Source organism: Mandrillus leucophaeus, unplaced genomic scaffold (genome assembly GCF_000951045.1).
Source record: "Mandrillus leucophaeus isolate KB7577 unplaced genomic scaffold, Mleu.le_1.0 Scaffold71, whole genome shotgun sequence".
In the NCBI taxonomy this organism is placed as follows: Eukaryota; Metazoa; Chordata; class Mammalia; order Primates; family Cercopithecidae; genus Mandrillus; species Mandrillus leucophaeus.
In genome coordinates, this window is record NW_012107697.1 from 597,417 (window position 1) to 619,153 (window position 21,737).

At 50.1% G+C, this 21,737-nt stretch overlaps 1 protein-coding gene across 1 annotated transcript in view; it reads right to left on the reverse strand.

Moving 5' to 3' along the window:
- DSCAML1 (Down syndrome cell adhesion molecule like 1) overlaps positions 1-21,737 on the reverse strand; it is a 364,816-nt gene that overhangs the window by 339,009 nt on the left and 4,070 nt on the right. Inside the window, 2 exon segments of the mRNA XM_011964833.1 lie at positions 5,152-5,298; positions 8,704-9,021. Coding sequence (XP_011820223.1) covers positions 5,152-5,298; positions 8,704-9,021 — 465 coding nt within the window.

Sequence of the window (21,737 nt, forward strand, 5' to 3'; positions counted from 1 at the left end):
CTGTGACAGTGCTGTGCTGGTTCTGGGGATAAAAAGATGAAAAAGATAGTTGTACACCCTCCTGCGGCAGACAGACAGAAACAACGGACTAGGATGCAAGACAGAATGAAGGCAGGGCTCCGGGAACGAAACCAGGGCAGTACTGTCTGCCTGGCAGGCCTATGTCTGGCCTCGTGGAAGAGTAAGGGACAAAAGTGTAATGGACAAAAGAGGGCCAGGGCGCCAACAGAGAGGAGGGGTCCACTGTACCCCAGGCAGAAGAGATCGCTGAATGGAATGAGAGCTATGAAAACCCACTTGGCACCCTGGAACTCTGGAGTTCATTATTCCACAGAGGCTGGTGGTTTACTTTGCTCTCTTGGCCAAAGGTGGGCTCCTGGGAGGAAGCACTGCCTGATAGGAATCCTTATACGACACTAGGACACCTTTTCTCATGTCACAGGACCCCTCTGGCCAGATGCCTCCTTGGCCCTGTGTCTCCCTACTCACAACAAACAGTGTCCTCAGTGCACTTTCAGCCGGCCAAGGCACAGTGACAACTCAGTATTCCAATTTGCATGGACAAGGGAGCTGATGCAGGCTTGTCTTCCTGAGCAGCAGCAGACACATCTGGCCCGCATCTGAGCAGTGTCCCAAACTCCCCGCTGGGGCCGAGACAGCCAGTCAGGATGCTGGGGAAGAGCATGCTGGGAAACTCCCACAAGGGGCCCGCATTGATATAATCAGGTCTGGTGGAAATTAAAAGCTATTAGGAACAGGGCCGGATTTATCTTTATATCCAATAACATGTATTGTAATGGTGATCATGCAGATGGGAAATTAAACCACATCTCAGCTTCACTGGAGGCCTTAATTTTAATTTATGTTTGTGCACAGCCCTTGGCCCTCTTACCCCCACCCTGCCAGCCTTAGAGAGCCAGTTCACACCGGGACCAAATCCCTGGAGAGAGAAGCAAGGGTGGGAGTCTGCCAGAGACAAAGTGAGAGGCTCTGTGCTTCATACACACGTCTTTAAACAGCGGGATGGAAAGATGACCTGCTTGAGGGAGTGGAGGCGGGTATAGGAGGTGGCTAAAGGGTAGCACTTTGAGCTATTTCTCCAGCCTGTCACTGCCCTGGGCAAAGCACAGCCAAAAAGCTGGTGAGAGTTTCCTTCGCCAGCTTCAGGATAGCCAGAGAGCCAGGAAGGCTAACCTGTGAGTAAACATTCAATTCATGGAGCTTGTTTTGGTCCCAAGCCTTCAATTCTTCCCAGATCCCCTCAGAAAGAGGCGTGGGACAGCCAGCTCCCACCGACAGCGGCCGCAACCACATGAGGCCCCCTCCTCCCAGGGAACCTGCATCCCCAAGGGGATGCCTCCTGGGGCTCTCATGGGCCCACACCAGTCTCCCTGCTCTTCCTTCTGTGTTCCAGCTCCTCCCGGACTTGCTGTTTGTGGAGAAGCTGAGCCCAGCCCTGCAGATCCAGAAATCAAAGTCAACACAGTTCCTCTGGCTCCGGAAGCTGATCCTGAAGCGTCAGAGGGAAGTATCCCTGGCTCCTCCATCCTCCATTAACCTTCAGGGCAACTTGCCATGTAATCTTCCCCTACCATGAGAAGTGCCATCCAGCCCTCCCCACCTCAAAATGCGCACACACACACACACACACACACACAGAGCACACATACTGGGCACAGTGTGAATATGGTTAGTGGAAAAAAATCCTATTTTTATAAAAAATCAAACTACTTGCCTTTGTCAAAATTAAAGCATGTGGCATGCGGGCCGGAGTTCTGGTCCCCTCACCTACAGAGCCTGGACAAAACTCCACTCTCTCTGGTTCTCATGGAGTCCTCCATGATCATGCTAGTTGGATTTCTGTGCTTGGGGAAGACTGGCCCTGGATCTAACATGTAGCTGTCGAATGATCTAGAATGATTATGGATAGGGGTGGAGGGCTGGGCAGGAGAAGAAAATTCTCCAAGGCCAAACTAAAGAAAGGGGTTCTGCAAAACAAAAGCTTAACACAGCCCCGCAGATTAGCATCAAGGCCACTTCCCTGATAATTATGCCCTTTGGGGCCACCAGCCCGGTCTTGACATCAAAGACAGCCCTGAAGCACCAACTACAAGGGCCGCCTGGGGGAAGCTCCCGCCTCCAGCTCCTAAGCACAGGAACCAGTTAACCTTCCTTCTCTCCTATCTGATCTGGTCTTCTCCCCACCCCACGCCCAGCCTGCTGTCCTTATTCCATGTCTTTGTCCATGCCATTCCCCAGATTCCTCTAGAATTCTTCCAGCCACCCATTCATCTACTCACTGATCATTTAGTGAGCTTTTATTTACCCCGAGTGCAGAAGTGGGGATGTGTGGATGAGAACGATCCAGTGCTGGCCCATGGGAACTGCAGTCGCGTGGGGAACACAGACACCACTCCATACCAGAAACACACACCACCGCAGCAAACAGCCAGCGCCAATGCGCTCGTCCACCTAATAATCACTATAACCTGTGCTCAGCAAGTGTCCGGCAGTGTTCTAGACATTCATATATTGATTCATTTAATTCTTACTCGAACCCTATGAGTCCATTTTACAGGTGGGGAAACGGAGGGAGTAAATGACTCGCCCAGCCAGTAAGCAATGGAGTATTAAATGCGGGTAGTCTGGTCCTAGATTCTAGGCTCTTAATCACCACACTGCACTTGATTCCATAAAGTCGTCCCTACATCAATTTGTCCCCCTTCCTAAAGCCAAAGCCCTCACTGCCTATAGCACACATTTAAAGCCTCCACTGTAGCTAGAGTAACACTTTATCGGATACATTTATATGGTGGGGGAAGCATGTCTGTGTGGGGTTAAACACACAGGTTGAAAAAACAGACTCTGGTTCCAGCCCCACCCTCTGCTCAGTGTGATTCAGAAGGTATTTTGCTTCTCTGAGCCTCAGTGTCCTCTTCTGTAAAGTGGAGAGGGGAAAACACATTTGTGGACTTTTTGTGATGATAAAAAGAGATCCTGTATGGAAGTTTCTGAGCCCTGTACCTGGGATATAGTAAGCACCCCCAAAATTGTAATGCAAAAATTATCATTATTTAATGGATATAATGCTTAGTCCATAAACTTAAGTGCATAAGGAACACCAAATTTCTTTATGTTCTTTAAATCACCTTAAATCTGACTCTACTAGATAGGCAGGAGATTGTTCCCAACATTATTGGGGCTTCTCCCAGTGTATGCCAAGGTCCAGGGTACCTCTGGTCCTCACCAGCCCATGGTCCCTGCCTGAATGATTGCTTTGGCTCTTGGGCTGTGCACCTTGTGACTCATTTGAACACAAGAACCCTGGCCTCAGTCCCGGACCCAGGAGGGCCCCACACAGCCACCCCTGCGGGGTCCAACCGCTTCTTCTGACTGCGTCCAGGGAGCAGCCTTCCGCACCGTCCCCAACCCTGGCATCCTTTCATCTCCTCTTTGTTCCTTGCCCTCAGAGGCTCTCCTCCCCAGACAAAACACCCTTCCTAACCTTTGCTGTTAGCCTATGGTTTTACAAAAGACAGGAGGAGCAGCTGTCTTCCAGGAGCTTCAAATTCCCATCCTGCTACAAGCTCTGAAGTCTGGAGATATAATGGCCTGGCCATCTGCTTGGAACTGAGAGAAGGAAAAAGTACTGAGCGAAAAAGGCAAATTAATGTCTCAAAGAAAGTCTCCTGCTGCATTAGCTGTCAACACGCCAGAGCATGGTTCTTGTCCTAGGTACACATCAGAACCACCTAGCGAGCATTGAAAAGGCTGATGTCCAGGCTCTACTCCTGGCAGAGTCTGATTCAGTTGATTTGAGGCTAAGCATTGGTGTTTTTTTTCGAGATGGAGTCTCGCTCTGTCCCCCAGGCTGAAGTGCTGTGGTGCGATCTCGGCTCACTGCAAGCTCCACCTCCTGGGTTCACGCCATTCTCCTGCCTCAGCCTCCCGAGTAGCTGGGACTACAGGCGCCTATCACCATGCCCAGCTAATTTTTTGTATTTTTAGTAGAGAGGGGGTTTCACTGTGTTAGCCAGGATGGTCTCGATCTTTTGACCTCGTGATCCACCCACCTCAGCCTCTCAAAGTGCTGGGATTATAGGCGTAAGCCACCACGCCCGGCCAGCACTAGTGTTTCTAAAGGAGTTCCTCGGGGATTTAAATGGGTGGCAGGCTTAAGAACCCCTGCTTTAAAGGTTCCATGAATAGAAGTCTTATCTTCCCCAACTAAACCATCAACCCTGAGGAACAAGAATCATTTCATACAATCAGTTATGGGACCTTAATGCCCAAAGGGCACTCAGATCACCTGGTCAAGCTGCTCCAATTTACAGCAAGGGAAACAAAGGTCCTTGGGAGAGAAAGGAAGAAAACGCAGCAGAACCCCTGCAATGTGCAGAGAGGAAGAAACTGGTGATGGAAAAATCTCAGTTTTGTAAATGGAGGCCTAGAGGTATTTTAAGGACCTGAGGTCCTCTCTTGGGGCTTCCATACCTGTTTTCCTGTGGGAGACACAACCCCACAGAGGTAAAAGGAGCCTATAATGAGGGACTCGTAATCACAGCAGCTGTAATGAGATGAACCCACAACATGGTATGAACCCCATCTCCCAACATCAGCCTCAAAGCGAGGCCAGCTAGAATTCCGATGGAGTCTTTAGCCAACTCATGCAAGAAGGAAAGAAGGAAAGTCCCCATACACAAGCTTCCTGAAGTCAGGTCCTCCAAGGAGGCAGTGCTCACTGTTTTAGTCACACAACGCAGGAACACAGACCACAAACCCTCTTCTCATCCCTCGTCCCCTTGCCACCTTTCGCAGGTAAGGTGCTTCCAGCCTTGCCTCAGGACTGGGTCAAGCAAAACCCGAGCAGTCAGAAAGGATGGGGCTTCCACTGCACTGGGTGTCTGATGGCACCCTCACACACCCAGTCAAGACCAGCATGTGGGTCTTCAACACCCCACACAGAGACGTGCCAGACCAAGACCAAAGATACTTTTTTTTTTGCCAAAGCATCACCAGAACAATAACAAATCACTCCCCAGGGCCAATCTCAAGATCTTGTTGACCTCAACAACCAGCTCAGGCATCTCTACTTTACCCAGTCCCCACAAAGCGAGCAGCCGTCTGCCGCAGCCCCAGGACGCTTCTTACCTGGGATGATGGAGACTGTGTCTTTCTCCCAAGACACAACGCTAACGTATTCCTGCACTGAAGAGGGGATGAGGCACTTGAAGACGGCCACGTTTCCACGCATTGACCTTTGATCCTCCACCCGGACGGTGTAGGGTTCCCTGAAAACTGCAGAGAGATTGGCAGTGGGGAAGAGAAGAGTGTCACAAGGATGTGGTGAGGGTCCCCAGAAAGGAACAGAGTCAGCTCAACTCCCTCTGCTCCTTCAGCCTCACCTTCCTCACTTCTTCCTTCCCCTCTCCCTCTTAGCCAGCCCAGAAGCCCCTGCCATGATCTTGTTCTTGTCTGGGCAACTCCTTCTCCATCAACCTCCTCCCCATCCTACTGGGCAGCCTTTTCTCCCTCAAAAATATCTGGCCTCCCTCTGCAAGACCATCCATCCAAATTCCAACCTTTCCCATTTGGGTATTAGCAAATCATATTAGATTTTAAGAGCCTTGAGGGCAGCACCTAAGCCCTGCAATGTTATATTCACCAAAGGGATGTGCAGGTAATATGGAAATATGCTAGAATTCCCCTAAGAAAACCAAACCAGATTTCCTGAATTATTGTTAGACCCAGGGTGGCAATTATTTTGGGCACAGTGACCATAATGCACCCAAACAAAACCTGTGACACAGGCTCTAACAACTGAGTTTTGGGCTCCTTCAACGTGAAAAGCAGGCTCGGAAATGTAGTTCAGATCCTGAACTTACAAGGACAAAGGGAGAGAATGTTTGGGATTGTGATTGGCTCTGAGCATACAGAACTCGAGACATGGACACAGTCTCCAAGATTCTTCAAAACAGAGCATCCTTGCCACTTTCTCCCTGCTTCTGACCCTGGCTGTAGCCTCTAGAGCACCCCTCCCTGACCCCCAGCTTTGCCCCTGCTTTCAGAACCATCCCTTCCCCCACAGTGCCCACCTCCTGCCTCAGCTGGCTTCTGGGGCACTGCCACCTGCAGCCACTGTATGTGTCTGGCCCCTACAGGCAGGCAGACCCAGCCCTAGGAATGGGACCCAGGCTTCTGCCTCTGCCTCTGCCTTGTCCTCCTGTTTGGCCTCTCCCAGGCCTCGCTTGATCCTTCCACGCCCTTCTCTGCCAAGTAAAGCTGGAACATTCAGAGCCCTGCTGCCTCCCGACCTTGTCCCTCAGCAGGCACCTGGGCAGCGTGCCCTCCTCCTCTCCCTGCGATGGTTGCCAAGGTGACACTTAGGGCCCTGGCAGCCCATCCCCACTCCCTGACTATGCACCTGCAGCCCCTCTGGCATCATCAAGAGTCTCTTAATTGATTGTGTTTCCAGTCAGCCTGGCTCTCCCTGGCCCTCCCTCGGCCTTTATTCTTTCCCCTTCTCCAAGTTGTGGCTATGATGAGGAGGAGATGTAGTTGAGGTGGAAGAAAGAAGAGAGGAGAGGCACTGGTGGCTCTGTGGCTCAGCCCTTCCATGGGTTTGGGCAGGGCCCTGACTCCAGCTATGGGAGAACACAGAGAACAAGGGGAATGGACCTTGGAGGGAGGCAGGGTGGCGGAGTGGAAAGGGCGGGCTGGAGTGCACGCCACCCGTGACGTCCCAGGGAGTCAGCAGAGGTTTATGGTTAATGGCATCTAACAAGTGGGCCCTGCCTCCTCCTCTGGCCAGCTGTGTGATCCTGGACAAGGGTTGGTTAACCTTCTGGAGCCTCCGTTTCTTCATTTGTAAAAGGAAATCACCATAAGAGCAGCATATGAAAGGCCCAGCACAAGGAAAGCACTTTGATAATGTCACTTTTCATGATAGCTGCACATCTGTGATTAACTGGCTGTGTGCCCTTGGACAAGTGACTTAACTTCTCTTTGTCTTAATCTCTTCATTTGTAAAAACACATTTATACACTTACTATGAAAACTGCATCCTAACCCAATGAGGGGGAGGTGACAGGAAACACGGTCCCTTCCCCTTAACTCAATCCTCCACGCTGTGGAGGCCAGAGCTGGGCTCCAAATCCAGGCCCCAGGGCTCCTAGTCCAGCACTTGGTGTTGCATTGGGGTTGAGCAGTGCAAAGGACTTGCTCTTAAAAAGAGTCCATGGGGAGTCCGGGGAGAAACCCTGAGCAACTCTGTGTTCTAAGAGCTCATGGTCTAGCCCCAAACCAACCGATGGAATGGGGCAGAGCTCTCACCCCACCTCACCCCTACACACTCCCGTTCCCAGCTACTTTAAACCTTGCTTTTATGAGGTGTCCCTAAGGCAAAAGGACCCCAAAAAGTCAGAGAGGGTCTGTCACCACATGCTGGTTGGGAGGCCTTTCCCAGAACCACTCTCCTTGGTTGGTCCAACACAGTCCCTGGAAAAGATGGCATGACCTAGGCCTGGCACCATTGCAGTGGGCTGGGTCTCTAAGTTGAAAACCATTCCCAAAACTTCAGTGCTTTATAATGATCCGAGACCCACCTTGCCACTGATTATGACACGCCAGCGTACCCTGATGTCCTAGTGAAGAATGGCTGATCTAAGCTGTCCCCTTGGCCTCCTGCCCTAATCCAAATAAATGAGACTTTTTTTCTTAAAGTAGACCACCTGAGAAACGCTACTTCCTCACCTCCATCTACTCTTCCAAAGACCAAAATCCTTCACTGCTAAAAGTATTTCTTTGTGAATTTCACCAAAATGCCTTTTCTCATGAGATGTGTTATCCTCAGACGTCCCCTGAGCAGTAGTACGGACAAAGAAAGTGTGTTCTAGCTGCATGATAGCACACTAGATGACAGTGACAACAACCAACTTCCTACCACACACAGCAGTAAGGGTAAATCCCATAAGCAGAATGGTGAGCAAAAGGTCTAGACAACACATACCATTGGACTCCATTTGTATAAAGTTCATAAATAAGCAAAATATCTATATTGTTAGAAATCAGAATAGTGGTGGCTCTTAGAGGAATAGTGTGGGAAAAGAAGCTTGAGGAAGGCTTCTAAGGTGCTGATGTTGTTTTTCTTGATCTGAGTGTTAGTTGAACTTTGTAAAATTTCATCAAGCTACATACTTATAATGTGTGCACTTTTCTTTAATTATTATTTTTTAATAAAAGGCTTCAAGAAAACCTCACTGTGGATTTTCTATAAGTCAAGGGCTGAAGTGAGCACCTCATTTAAATGAGCACCATCTCATTTAACCGTCACACGTGGTGATACAGAGGTAGGCAGTTGCATCCACTTTGCAGATGAGAAAACTGAAGCTTAGGAAGATGTCTCCTCGCCACTGCACTCCAGTCTGGGCGACAGAGTGAGGCTCTGTTTCAAAGAGAGAGAGAGAGAAAGAAAGAGGAAAGAAGAAAGAGAAAAAGAAAGAAAGAGAAAGAGAGAAAGAGTCTCTTATGCCTATGGACACACAGCCAGTGGTAAACTAAGATGCAAAAGTGAACAACAAAACTGTTCTTGGGTGAATGACTTCTTGCAAGCCCCCCCGCCCCGAGCATGTTACACACATACCCTGAGAATGACGGCACAGCCTTCTCCCGTGCCACTGGGGCAGCAGGCGTCTTGTCCCTTACCTGCTTTGACGCGGATGTTGGGGCTCCGGATCTTGCCGGCAGCGTTCTCCGCGGTGCAGAAGTAGTCATTGTCGTGGATAAAGCTATTGAAGGCGGAGGGGGAGAAGGGGTAGAGCTGCAGCGTCCCGTTGGCATGCACGTGCCGGATGTGCGGCACGTCGTAGATGTCGTCCCCCGTGGCCAGGTACCATCGAAGGGCCGCGCTGGGGGAGCCCGCGGCCGGGCAGGGCACCACCACCCCCACGGAGCTGGAAAAGGTCACCTGCTGCAAGGAGTCATTTACAAAGTAGAGGCTGGTGCCGACATCTTCAGGGCGGGCTGCAGGAGAGGCAAGGGGAGAGACTTGGTTAGCATGGGCTCTAACAATACCCACACAAGCCACGGAGGCTTGCGACAGGCTGCACTCATTCACCTGACCTTCAAGCATCAGTCATTCAGTAAGCGCCTATCGGGCACTGACTATATAGCAGGCACTGGCAAAGGTGAATCAGAGACAGTTCCTGATCTATAGGAAACCCCAGCCTTCAGGTGCGGCGGCTCATGCCTGTAATTCCAGCACTTTGGGAGGCCGAGGTGGGCGGATCACCTGAGGTTAGGAGTTCAAGACTAGCCTGGCCAACATGATGAGACTCCGTTTCTACCACAAATACAAAAATTAGCCGTGCACGCGTGCTTGTAGTTCCAGCTACTTGAGAGCATGAGGCAGGATAACCGCTTGAACCCGGGAGTCGGGGGTTGCAGTGAGCAGAGATCGTGCCACTGCACTCCAGCCTGGGCAACAGAGCAAGACTGTCTCAAAAAAAAAGAAAGAAAAAGAAAAAAAAGAAAAGAGAAAAAGAAAAAGAAACCCAGGATTTTTGGAATTTGTTCAGAATCACACAGCTAGGTTACAGAACTAAAACGTGACCCCATTGCTCCTAAAGAGAGTTATAGTGCTCTTTCTACCGTCCCACAGATGAAAGTTGCAAAAGGTCTCAAGACCATGCTCTGAGATGAATGGCTACAGGAGCCGGGATGCTCGCCTGGAATGGAAGATGGAAGAGTGCAGGAGACCCTGATAGCCAATTTGAGAAATGTGTTGCCACAGAGGACTGAATGAGGGCCAGCAGAAGAGTGGGTGGATAAGATCTAGACTAAGGCCAAAAGACCCAGCTTCTAAACTCAGCTCTGACACCATGTGACTGTGCAATTCCCTTCCTCACTCAGATCATCTGCTCCTTCACTTGGAAAGTGGAGGGAGAGGATGGGTGAGACTGCAAAGACCCCCTTCCATCTCTGACATGGTGCCATTCCAACCCTCAACCACATGGGAGAATGTTCTTATGATTACAGCTGGCAGTGGCAGATCCACCTGACTGGGAGGACTAGCCATCTGTTCCTCTTATCCCAGCATCAGGCCTAGATATTTCCTGCTCTTATCCCAGTAGCCCTGAATGTTGGAATCAAGGGGTGCCCCTCTTCCTCTTGAGGAGCCTGCTCCTTTAAGAAATCCACTGCCCAGCAAGTGGACACCAACCTAGAGGAAGAGAGGGCAGGGTCCCAGGTCTCTAGCTGGAAACCACTCCCTCTCCACCAGGAAGATCAACGAGCAAACAAACCACTCCGCTGCTTGTTTAAAGAACGTTGCAGGGGACCCAACTTGACCTCAATTTCCACAACTTTATAGGATGGGGGAGGGCCCACATCCGGCCATATTAATATTCTTGGCTTAACTCTGAGCCGAGCCTCTGGGGAGAATATACCAGGCAGCTCGTTGAGGAAGGCCATTAAGCCTCATTGGTCAGAGCAATTCACATCGTCTCATAAAAAGCTGTGATGAAGCCATTAGCAGACGTGCTGGAAAACACATTCGTGGGCTTCTTGCTGCGGTGTCAGGAGCATCCTCTTAGCAGCAAATGCATTTGCTGTCCCCACCAGGCACCGCACTCATAGCAGCTGAAAGACACTTTCTTGGAGAAGGGAGCCACATGGCCTTGCCATTCTCCTCCTCATGCTGCCTACTCTTGTGACAGTCACAAAATTGGTGGCCAAGCAAGTCTGCTCTGCACAGGACCCTTAGAAGCTCTGGAAGCATGACTGACTTGCTGTGGCTAGAGTGTTCCCCAAGAGCATGAAATCATGCCATTTCACCAGGCAGCAAACTGAGGCTCAGGAGGTTTCTCTTAGAATACACACTTAGCAGGTCCCACTTCCAAGATTCTTCTCACTTTCTGAAAGCCTTCCTTACTGACATCCATTCAGCAAATATTTGTTAAGCATCTTCTATGTGCCAGGCACTGTTGCTAGGGACTTTACTTATATGACTTCTTTTAATTATCCCAACACTAAAACATAGGTACTATTAGTATCCCAGTGTACAGATGAGGAAACTAAGGCACTGAGAGATCAAAGCAACTTACTGAAGACCACAGAACCAGTAAGTGAGGGCACTGGGACACAGACTTGGGAAATTTGACCCTACAGTCACTCTAACCATTCTGTGATGTATGACCACAGTATAACCACTGCAATAATAAAGAGGGGATTTTCACCTCCCTCAGACACAACTTGGCCACCAACTTCCATTTTCAGCTGGCCAAGAACACACAGGTGCACACACACATACATGCACACCCCTTCCTGGGAGCGATTTCTGTTGGATTCTGGGCATTTCAGACAATACCTTGCTTTTGGGAACAGGGACATTGCTCGGGGGTCCTGGGTGCCTCCTGAGAAACCTAGTTAATCAGGCACTCTCACCCTGGCAGCTTCATGGATTTGGGAGCCAAAAATCCATCACATTACAGACAGACTATGGTGCCTGTAAATGGACTTAGGAAGCCGAGAGAATCCCTGACAAGGAGGAATTCAGGAATTGATTCATGTGAGAAGGTAAGTAAATTCTTAAGGCTAAGTATGATGTAGCCCTCTAATGACAATACCTCCAGCAATAATAATAGCCACCACTGACTTCATTGTTAACTACAGGCCAGGTTCTGTGCCAGGTCCATTCTAGATACTGTATTTATATTATACAGATATTATATTTAATCTTCATAATTCCCTAGGGGGTGTTATTGTTATTATTTCCATTTTACCGATAAGGAAATTAGGACTCTGAGAAGTTCACTAACTTCCCCAAAGTGCTACAATGTGCAAATGCCAGAGCTGAGGCTAGAACCCAGTTTTGCCTTGCCTCAGAGCTGGGGAATGTACCTCCTGCTCTACTGCAGAAACTCCATGGAAGACAAATCAAACCACAGAAAATGGTTTTTCAGGCTGGGTACTTTCCCCAACCCTTCCTCCACCCCAGCCGTATTCCAAACACACATCCCACTCTCCTTCTCTAGTGGCTGGAAATCCATTCCACTCTCCCTGCCTCCTGAGACGGCCACTTCCCAGGCCCCTTCTGCTCCCTCCAGGAGCATCAACCACAATGACAGCAGCCTTCCTGCACTCCTGGGCCTCGGATCTTGCCAAAGCCAAGGACACAAGGTTCCCAGCAACTACAAATGGGTAGATTTAATTGATGAATTGACTGGGATTGTCCAGCCACCTGTCAGGACTGATGAAAAGGCAGATTTATAGCAAAAGGCAAGGAGCCTCATATATCTCCCACCCTGGGATGTGAGCTTCTGTCTTCTGAGTCTGGGGGAGCAAGGGAGGATTAGACACACCATTCATTTCTGCGTACGGCTCTGACAGTGCATTGCCATTATGAAACATCACCCTCAGGTGTAAAACAATAGCATTTTGCACTTACATTGGGTTCATATTTTACCATCACAAGGCACCTGTCAGCTCAGAATGCAGAAACCCTTAAATAAGCATTAATTTAACCTCGCCCTACCTGCCAAGAGAAGGGAGTGAGCAAACACATAAAGAGGAAACTGAGGCACAGACCAGCAAATACCTCAAATCTCTGCTATGTGCCACATTGAAGGCTGGGCATATGGGCAGTGGGTAAGTGGCCACAGAAGCAATGGGTGTGTTCAGAACTCCAGGGAAAGAAGTGGGAGTAGTAGGAGCCTGACGTCCTCACTCTGGCCTCATGGAGTTTGGTGTGGCCTCTACAGCAGAGGCTTCCCCACCTTCTCAGACTCATTTGAATCTTCAGAGCAGTGACAAAGCCCCAGCAAGCTCCCAGAGGGGCCCCAGACCCCTGCCTTGAAGTCTGACAGAACTACCTCCCCTCTGGGGGTTCACCCCTCACCTGCTGTGTGACCTCAGGCAAGCCACTTAGCCCTCCTGAGCCTCCTTTACAAAAGGGCAGGATGTGATTGCACCATCTTAGCTGCCTCCCAGAGCTGCTGAGAGGGTGGAATGGAATGGGGCAGTTCTTGATTCCCCATGAGGATGTTCTAATATGAGATGGGGATTGTTCACTCTCCCTGAGGGGTCGAGGGTGCCTAAGGTTACTACAGGGATGAAAGGGCACAGCTCCACCCTGCAGCCCTGCAGAATTCCAAGCCCTCTCCAAACGCTACTTCCTCTCACCTGACTCCTGCACCCTTCAGTGTCCTCCTTCCCCAGTCATTTCTGATCCAGGGACCAGAGAAGACGTTCATCGCCTCAGGAGATATTTACCAAGCACCAGCCGCGCTGCACCACAGTATCCCAGGTACGGTGGGAGGCATCAAAGACAAGGAGAATTGCTCCACCTTCCAGGAGCTTATAAAGGAGATGGGGAACAGGAGAGGAGGTTAAACAATAGCACCTGGCCATGCGTGAGGCCAGCTGAAAACACTGATTTAGCCAAGAGCTATGGGGAGGGAAGGGGAAAGTTATTCAGCAGCCAGAGAAAAAGCGTTGGGAAGAGATAGGAGCTGAGCTGAGCTGGAAGACCTGGATAGGTGGGGTGACAAGGGGGGGCACTCCCAGAGAAGACAGCCCAACAACAGTGGGTGAGGCATGCATGTTAGGGGGCCCTGTGGAAACCTTGCAGGCTGGAGCAGTGGGTGGGTTTGGGGAGAAGAGGCAAAACCAGCTGGATTGGGTTTGGGGAGAAGAGGCAAAACCAGCTGGATTGGGTTTGGGGAGAAGAGGCAAAACCAGCTGGATTGGGTTTGGGGAGAAGAGGCGAAACCAGCTGGATTGGGTTTGGGGAGAAGAGGCGAAACCAGCTGGATTGGGTTTGGGGAGAAGAGGCGAAACCAGCTGGATTGAGTTTGGGGCGAAGAGGTGAAACCAGCTGAATTGGGTTTGGGGGAGAAGAGGCGAAACCAGCTGAATTGGGTTTGGGGAGAAGAGGTGAAACCAGCTGAATTGGGTTTGGGGAGAAGAGGTGAAACCAGCTGGATTGGGTTTGGGGAGAAGAGGTGAAACCAGCTGAATTGGGTTTGGGGAGAAGAGGTGAAACCAGCTGGATTGGGTTTGGGGAGAAGAGGTGAAACCAGCTGGATTGAGTTTGGGCCTCAGTGGTGGAAGACAGTGGGGGTCAAAGGCAGTGGGGGATACTTGGAGGTTTGCAAGCTTGGGAAAGCAAGGTTTGAGGTGTCCAACAGTCCCTGACAGTGGCGCCTGAGGTTATCCAAGTCCTTGTAGTCCTCATGTCTAACTTCTGTGGCATTTTGGCTGGACATCTATTTCCCTAAAATCTTACTGGCCTAAGGGTGTGGAGTCCCCAAAAGAAAGGAGACTAATATTTATGGAGCGCCTTCTTGTGCCAGGCACCAGGCTTGGCCATCTAATCCCCACACAAAGGTATGAGGCAGAGGGCCCGTTAGCCTCATTTTAAGGGTGAGGAAGAGGAGGCTGAAGGAGTCGACATCTTCTCCAAGATCCTACAGCCAGGAAGAGACAGAGTCAATATTCAACCAGCTCCAAACCCGAGCTTTTCCCATCACATCATTGAGTTCAAAGTTTGGGCTCTGACGAAGTTTCCCCTCATGTCTTCTCTCCAAACTGGTCCCAATTTGGAAAGCAAATCCCCTGACAGAGACTCCTCCTTTCCCTTCCAATCTCAGTCACTCCCCGCAGCTCTTTCTTCCCTCTGCAGACAGAACCAGGCATATTTACCGAAAGAAAGAAGAGGAGGGGGAACACTTCATAAATAGAGAGACACTCAGATCAACAGCAGAGCTTCTTCTGGTTAAAGGGGGAAATGGATTTTTAATAGAAAATGGAAGTTATGGGCTTGGTTGTCATGTGACAGACGCCCAGACTTCAGCCCATTTAATCTTCTCTGCCGTTTAACATTGAGCACCACCCCGATGCTGTGTTTCGTAAAACAGGCTCCAAATTGCTAGGAGATTAGAAGTGTGGAAATAGCACAGCAATATTTTTAAACCAGAAATCGCCCCCAGGCATTTGGGCTGCCTGCCCCCAGGGTCACCGCTGAAACCTAAGTATCCACTGCATCAACTCGCTTGCCAGCCCTCCACCGCTTGGGTATCAAGATTAGTTTTGCAAAGGGAACTTCAGCCCCATGTATGTAACCCCTGGGGCTCCCACCCCACCTGCCTGTGTGGGATGGGGGTGTCTGGCTGCAGTGGGAGGAGCTGGCTGACTGAGGTTGCTCTGAGGTGCACACTGAATTACCCCCATGTCATCATCTGTAATCATTGTAAAGGACAACCTGAGGGGACTGAAATCTTAACACCTCGCCACCTCCACTGGGAGATGAGTCATTTTGTTCTCTTCCCTTATGATATTTACTTGTCTCATTCACTGGACTTTTCATCCAGGAGTATCTGCCAGCGCTGGGACCCCTGCAACATTCCCTCAGAGACAGTCAAGATCCTTCAAGAGGCAGCCTCACCCCAACATGGCAACCATTTGTAGGAGAGGTCGTGGATCTTCAGGGGAGCAGGGGGCAGGGGACAGGAGGAAGGGTCAGGGCCAAGGGGACAGTAGGTATCCTCTCCCGTGAGGGCCATTAGCTTCCTGAGGGCAGTGACTGTCTAGTCACCACTCTGTCTCCTGGGCACATACTAGGCACACAGTACAGTGGTGAAAAGCCCACCCTCTGGTACCAGGCTCCCTGGGTTTGAATCCCTACTCTGTCACTTACAAGCAGTGTGTGTAACCCCAGGCAAGATTGCCTCGCCTTTCTGTGCCTCAGTTTCCCCATCTATACAAAGGTGGTGACAATATCTACCTCAAGGGTTATTATGGTTGGATGAGTTAATACATATGAAGAACTTGGGACAGTTTTTGGTGTATGTAAGTGCCTGGCACCACCTAAGTATTTGTGGCTGTCGTTACAAGCATTATCATTATAGCAGGCAAGCAGTAAGTATTTGTGGGAAAAGTGAATCATTGTGCAACAAATATTTAGTGCTCACCTATGATGATGATAATAATAACCTAAAACTGTCGTTCTCAAACATCAATATGCATAAGAATCACCTAGAGAGCTTGTTAAAAATGCAGAGTCTTAGATAACAGATTCACCAAGTCTGTCATAGGACCAGAAATTCTATTTCTGAGACTGGTGTTCTCTGTCTATACTGAGAGTAACAGTACTTCGGAAAAGTAGATTTGCCATCCTGGACTTCTGTATTTCCTTTCCCAATGACAGACAATTGTCATCTGCTTGGCTGACAAGACCCTACCACCACATTAATTAACTTAATTTGGCAATCAAGATAAGCAAACAATAGTGGTAGAATCAATAGCAACAGAGCATTGCAGTAGCCACACAGCTTTTGCTAACTCCCAGGCCTTACGCAGAGTTCTTCATGCAGATGTGAGCTGGAGAGTTTTCTTGGATTGATTTGCAAGGTTGATTACTTCACTGTATTTGCACACAAAGGTTTTCATGGGAGATGTATTCTGTGCCCTCACTCTGATTGTTCTCATCCCAGAGGTGGAAAAATTGGGTCCAGAGAGGATCAACCAGTAGGGTGATCCTCCCACCAGCTCACCCACCAAGTCCATTCAAAACCCAGAGGACGACCAGCCAGACGGTGTCTTGCTGCTTCACTAAAAACCTTTTATGTTGCATCCACATCTTAGAAATAGTCTGAGCCCAGACCCTGGGAAGGAGAAGGTTGAGTCTCCCAGACAGCATCAGAGCATGTACCAGGCAGCCTGAGCTGGTACAGTCCTTGGACAAGAGGGAGCAGCGGGCCAAGTCCTATGCTCTCTGCCTGTGATGTCCACCCAATCTGGTACACCTGCTCCACCACTACCTTCCCCATCACAGTGCCTTGTTTGTTTGTTTGTTTGTTTTGAGACGGAGTGTCACTCTGTCACCCAGGCTGGAGTTCAGTGGCACCATCTTGGCTCACTGCAACCTCCACATCCCAGGTTCAAGACATTCTCCTACCTCAGCCTCCTGAGTAGCTGGGATTACACGCATGCGCAACCATGCTTGGCTAATTTTTGTATTTTTAGTAGAGATGGGGGTTCACCATGTTGGCCAAGCTGGTCTCGAACTCCTGACCTCAAGTGATCCGCCTGCCTCGGCCTCCCAAAGTGCTGGGATGACTGGTGTGAGCCACCACGCCTGGCTTCATCATTTCTTTTTAGCATTTGTTCTGTGCCAGGCATGGTGGGAAGCCTTTTTCTTGCATTATTGCACATTTAGTTCTTACAACAGCTCTTGGATGTAGCTACTGTTCAAGACCCCATTTTACAGATAGGAAGACAGGCTCTTAGGTCAAATAATTTCCTGGTGTTGCACAGTTCATAGTGGCAGAGCTGCATTTCACATCTTTATGCCAGGATGTGTGGCTCAGCAGGCACGTGACAGGCTAGATTGAGACCATCCCCACAGTGTGAGCACACTGTAGGGGGATTTTCTGACAAAAGAGAGCAACTGGGGTATGATAATTCAGAATTATTTGGGAATCTCCCTGTCATTAGACATTCCATCCCTCCCCCAACTAAATGTCGGCAGCTCCCCACCCTAGTCATTGAGATGACCAAAAAGCACCCCCACTTCCAATCTCCATGCAAAGCACAGCTCACGTGTCCTCCCTGTGTCCACCAGAAACACGGGTGGTTTTGGTGTTTGTTTTTAAGATTCTTAGCACAAACAGGGTTTCTGTGACCAGCAACCAGAAACCTGCGAGGTCCAGTGGAGACGCAGCTATCCTTCAACCTCCAAGGCCCTGCGCCATCAGCTCCAGGAGAAGTTATGAGCAACAGCTGACTGTCGGACAGACTCTTTAATCTTCCAGCCCTTTCTAGACAGGGCCTGTCAAAGGAAGGTCCCTTATGGCCAAAAGTTCTTTCCAGGGAGTCGGCTCAGACAGCACAGTTGTCCCCAGAGAATCCTAGATTTAGATTGTTAATGCTTGAGGGACTTAAGAGATTATTTTGTCCAATCTCCTCCATTCACAAGGCCTAGAGAGGTGGAGTCATTTACCCCAGGGACATAGCTCACCAGCATCCCAGCTGGGGCTACAGTGCTGTCTCCAGTGTTCTCTCAGTTCTGGCCACCCTGCTGTCATAAAACTAGCCATTGCGGAACTCAGGAGCACCATGAAGTACTGAAACGATGTCATATGAGGGTGTATCAGAACAACCAGGGATGCTGCATGTCCAGAGGAGGGGCCTCAAATGGGCAGGACACCTGCCTGTCATAGTCACAGGGCTGTCAAGTGGAAGAGGGCTTTGCCTTGCTCTGTGTGGCTGAAGCAGTGACATCAGGACCAGTGAGTAGAAGGTCTAAGACCACAACAGGGTTTGACTCATTCTAAGGGTAAGCTCTGTCATAGTCAGAGCTGTGTGGCCAGGAAGGGGCTGCCTTGCAAGGAAGGAGTCCCTGTCACGGGAAGTACTAGTGCAGAGAGAAAAAGACGCCGGGTGGGAAAGCTGCAGAAGGGGTCAACCTCTGATTAGGGGACAGATTCCACAGCCTTAAAGATGCCTTCCAACCCTGCAAGACTTTTACCCAAGGTGATCACCTGAATCTCCCTCTCCCACCCCCAACGCAGGGGTCCCAGACTCTCTCATACCCCATGACTGCGGGAGGGTCACCCTAGAAGCAGGGTGTCCACCAGCCTTGACGCGGCGAGTTTTCAGGGATTCCAATGAGTGCTGTGACCTTAAATGGGGTCACATAAGATGGGACTGTGCTTACTGCTCTTCCCACAAAAACTGTGGATTCCCTGCAGGGAGAATGTCCCTTCGGGGGAATTGGTCCAGAGGACTATGGACTACACTTGCATCTAAGAACCTTGGAGGGGTATGGGAGGAGGGGAGCAGAGATAGGCTTCTTCCCACTCCCACTGCCACTGGGGCCACAGGGGATCTGCCAAGTTTGCTCCAGGAAGACTATTGCCAGCCTGGCTGTGCCTCATCAGCTGTTCCCCATGATGCTGAAAAGCAAAGCTAGGAAAATTCTCCATATGTTGGGGCCCGCGGAGGGGGAGACAGCCACAAACAGCTGTGAGACCTTCATCGTTCCTGTATGATGAAATGACAGTAATTATGCCTCACATTTCAGCAGAGCATTCATAAGGCTAAAACGGGTTTGCTGTGGTTTTTACATGTGTGTGTTCATATGTTGCCTCATTCCGTATACAAAGCACTGTCACATGATGTACATTTTTGTGCCCCTCATTCTTATTTATGCACATATAGAGTAACAACTGCTCTGTAGGATAGCCAGGACGGGTAATTTTGCCCATTTTACAGATTACAAAATAAAGGTACATGAACCATTAGGCAACTTGCCCAGGTAAGACAGGCTGAGCTTTGTTTTTTAGGCCCGTGGATAATGTTCTTTCCAACACACAGACACACACACACTCACACACACATGCATGGGCAAACACACATGCATCTCTTTATAATCAGTTTAATGGATATGCAACTAACTAGCATTTGAATAATTGTTGTTAATGAAGATGGTGACCTTGGAAACTGTCGGTGCAAGCATCATGTAGAGACAGGGCACAGGGAGTGGGGCAGGGCAGCTGAACAAACGAGGGGAGTAGGAGCTGGAGTGGCATGGGTGGTCCCCAAGGCTAATGCCATTCACGCTAAAGCAGCACCCGACAAACATCTGTTTAACAAGGCACGCAGGCTGTGGAGCCCACACCCTCCCCAACATGTAGGATCCCACAGGCCATGGCTTGCCATAGGCAGCACTTGACCTCTGGGTCACATGCTGCTTCCCAGTGACAGACTGGGTCATGGAGGGAAGAGAAGTCTCAAGGTCACAGGCTGCCAAGAGTGTTCTCTATATGCAAAACTGCCTGCGAAACAGAGGTTCATCTCAGCAGGGAGAGACACAGAAATACATCCAGCAACAGTTATGAGGGCTCGCTTTGTGAGGAGTGCTTACACAGGCTTTATGGCATGAACTCCAGAATAGTTCTTACTCTGGCCAACCATGGTAGAGATTTAACAACCAACCCCAGCCTTCCTTTGGCAGATATGAGACCAACCTTTGCCTCACCTCAAATCCAAGTCTGGAGCCAACCTAAGCCTTCTCCATCTCCACTGATGGCCAGGGGAAGGGAGTGTGCTGGGCACCCAAGGGGCACTCAGGTGCCCACATGGCCTCAGCTATCTTACTGAAGGAGTCCTACATGCTACCCAACTAGGTGATGGATGCAAGGAGTTGACGTCCCCTCTCCTGGCCACTACTCAGTCTTTCTTATCGGTATAAAGTCTAAGCCAGCTGGCTTGGCCAAAAATGTGGCTGATTAATTAAACTGCTTAAGGAAGGATCTGATGACGCATTCTGGAGAGGGGGCAAGGAGAGGAAGGTACAGGCAATGTGGAGGAAAAAGTATAGGTTTAATGTTTATTGAGCACTATGTTCTGGCTACTTGATATGCATTATTTTCTTTAATCCCATTTCAAAGCTGGAGAAAGTGGGGCTCAGAGAGGCCCAAAGTCACATGGCCAGTAAGTGCAGAGCCAGGATGTAAATGAAAGATTTGCCTTGACTCCAAATTTCTACCACGCTAGTGGGTTGTAAACTTTTTTATTTTTCATTCTACTCCAATATATGAAACTGGAGAATGAATAAAAGCTCTGGTTGAAAGAATGGCAGTGAGAACAGGGCAGGTGGTGCTTGAAGCTCTGCCCTCTGGCCCTCCCCGTCTCTACCTCCATCCATCCCCTGAGGCTCCACCTTACCCCTTAGGCCTCCATACCACATCCCTTGGAAACCTTTGTGGACTCCGGTGGACCAGGCCCCTTCTGGATCAGTGGATGTGCTGAAAAATACTCTGGGAAGGCTTTGGAGCAGCACCTGCCATGGTAGTATCCTCTCAGGGCCCTGGAAATGCAGACAAAACCACTCCCGAGGCCACACTCCCACTGCAGCATCCCAGCTGGCTCGCTAGGAGGGGCCGCTCAGCTCTCCTGAAGTGCTCACTCCTCAAGCATCACTCCAGACTCTTGACACGCCCTTCCCTCAGTGACCGCAGTGCCTGTCCTCCCTCTGCCCTGCCAGAACCAACCCACATACCTGAAGCTGCCCTAGGAGAGGTGGAATGAGAAGCTGGTGCTATTTCTTTCATCCCTCTGAAGCCACAACCACCTCCCAGGCTAGGTGTTGACAAATCAGGAGGGTGAAAGAACATTCCGCCTCACTTCATACCCCCATGCCATCAGCCACTGCCTCACCACCTGCTGATGGCAGCCCTAGGCACCCAGTTCCCTGCATTCTAGGGGTGCACCCACCAGGAAGCTAATGCAGGCCCTGGATTTCTACAGCTAGTTTGCCCCTCCCTTCACCCTCTTCTCCCTGCAGCATGAGAGGCGCAACCCACATCCCAAGTTGGGTCTACTTTACGATGTCTTGGCCCATTGCTACCCACCCTACTCCAATATCCCCAGTGCCACTGTCTGTCCTTGGATAGGGGTGGTGGGAGCTCTGGGGCTGCCTTGCCAGATGGTGAAGCCAGTGCTGAGCACTGGAGGCGCATATGGGAGGCAACAAAATCTAGGAGACAGAAGCATTACCAATACCAGTCCTTCTCCCAGCTCCGGCCCCACCCCCTTCCATGCAAGGAGGAAGCCACTGCCTGGCTGCTACTGAGGTTGAGATCAAGATGCTACTCACAGAGGGCACAGCTTTTGGCCTGGCTAGGTGAGCATACAAATCCATATGCAGATTATATGCAAATCTGGGGCGTGCCCTT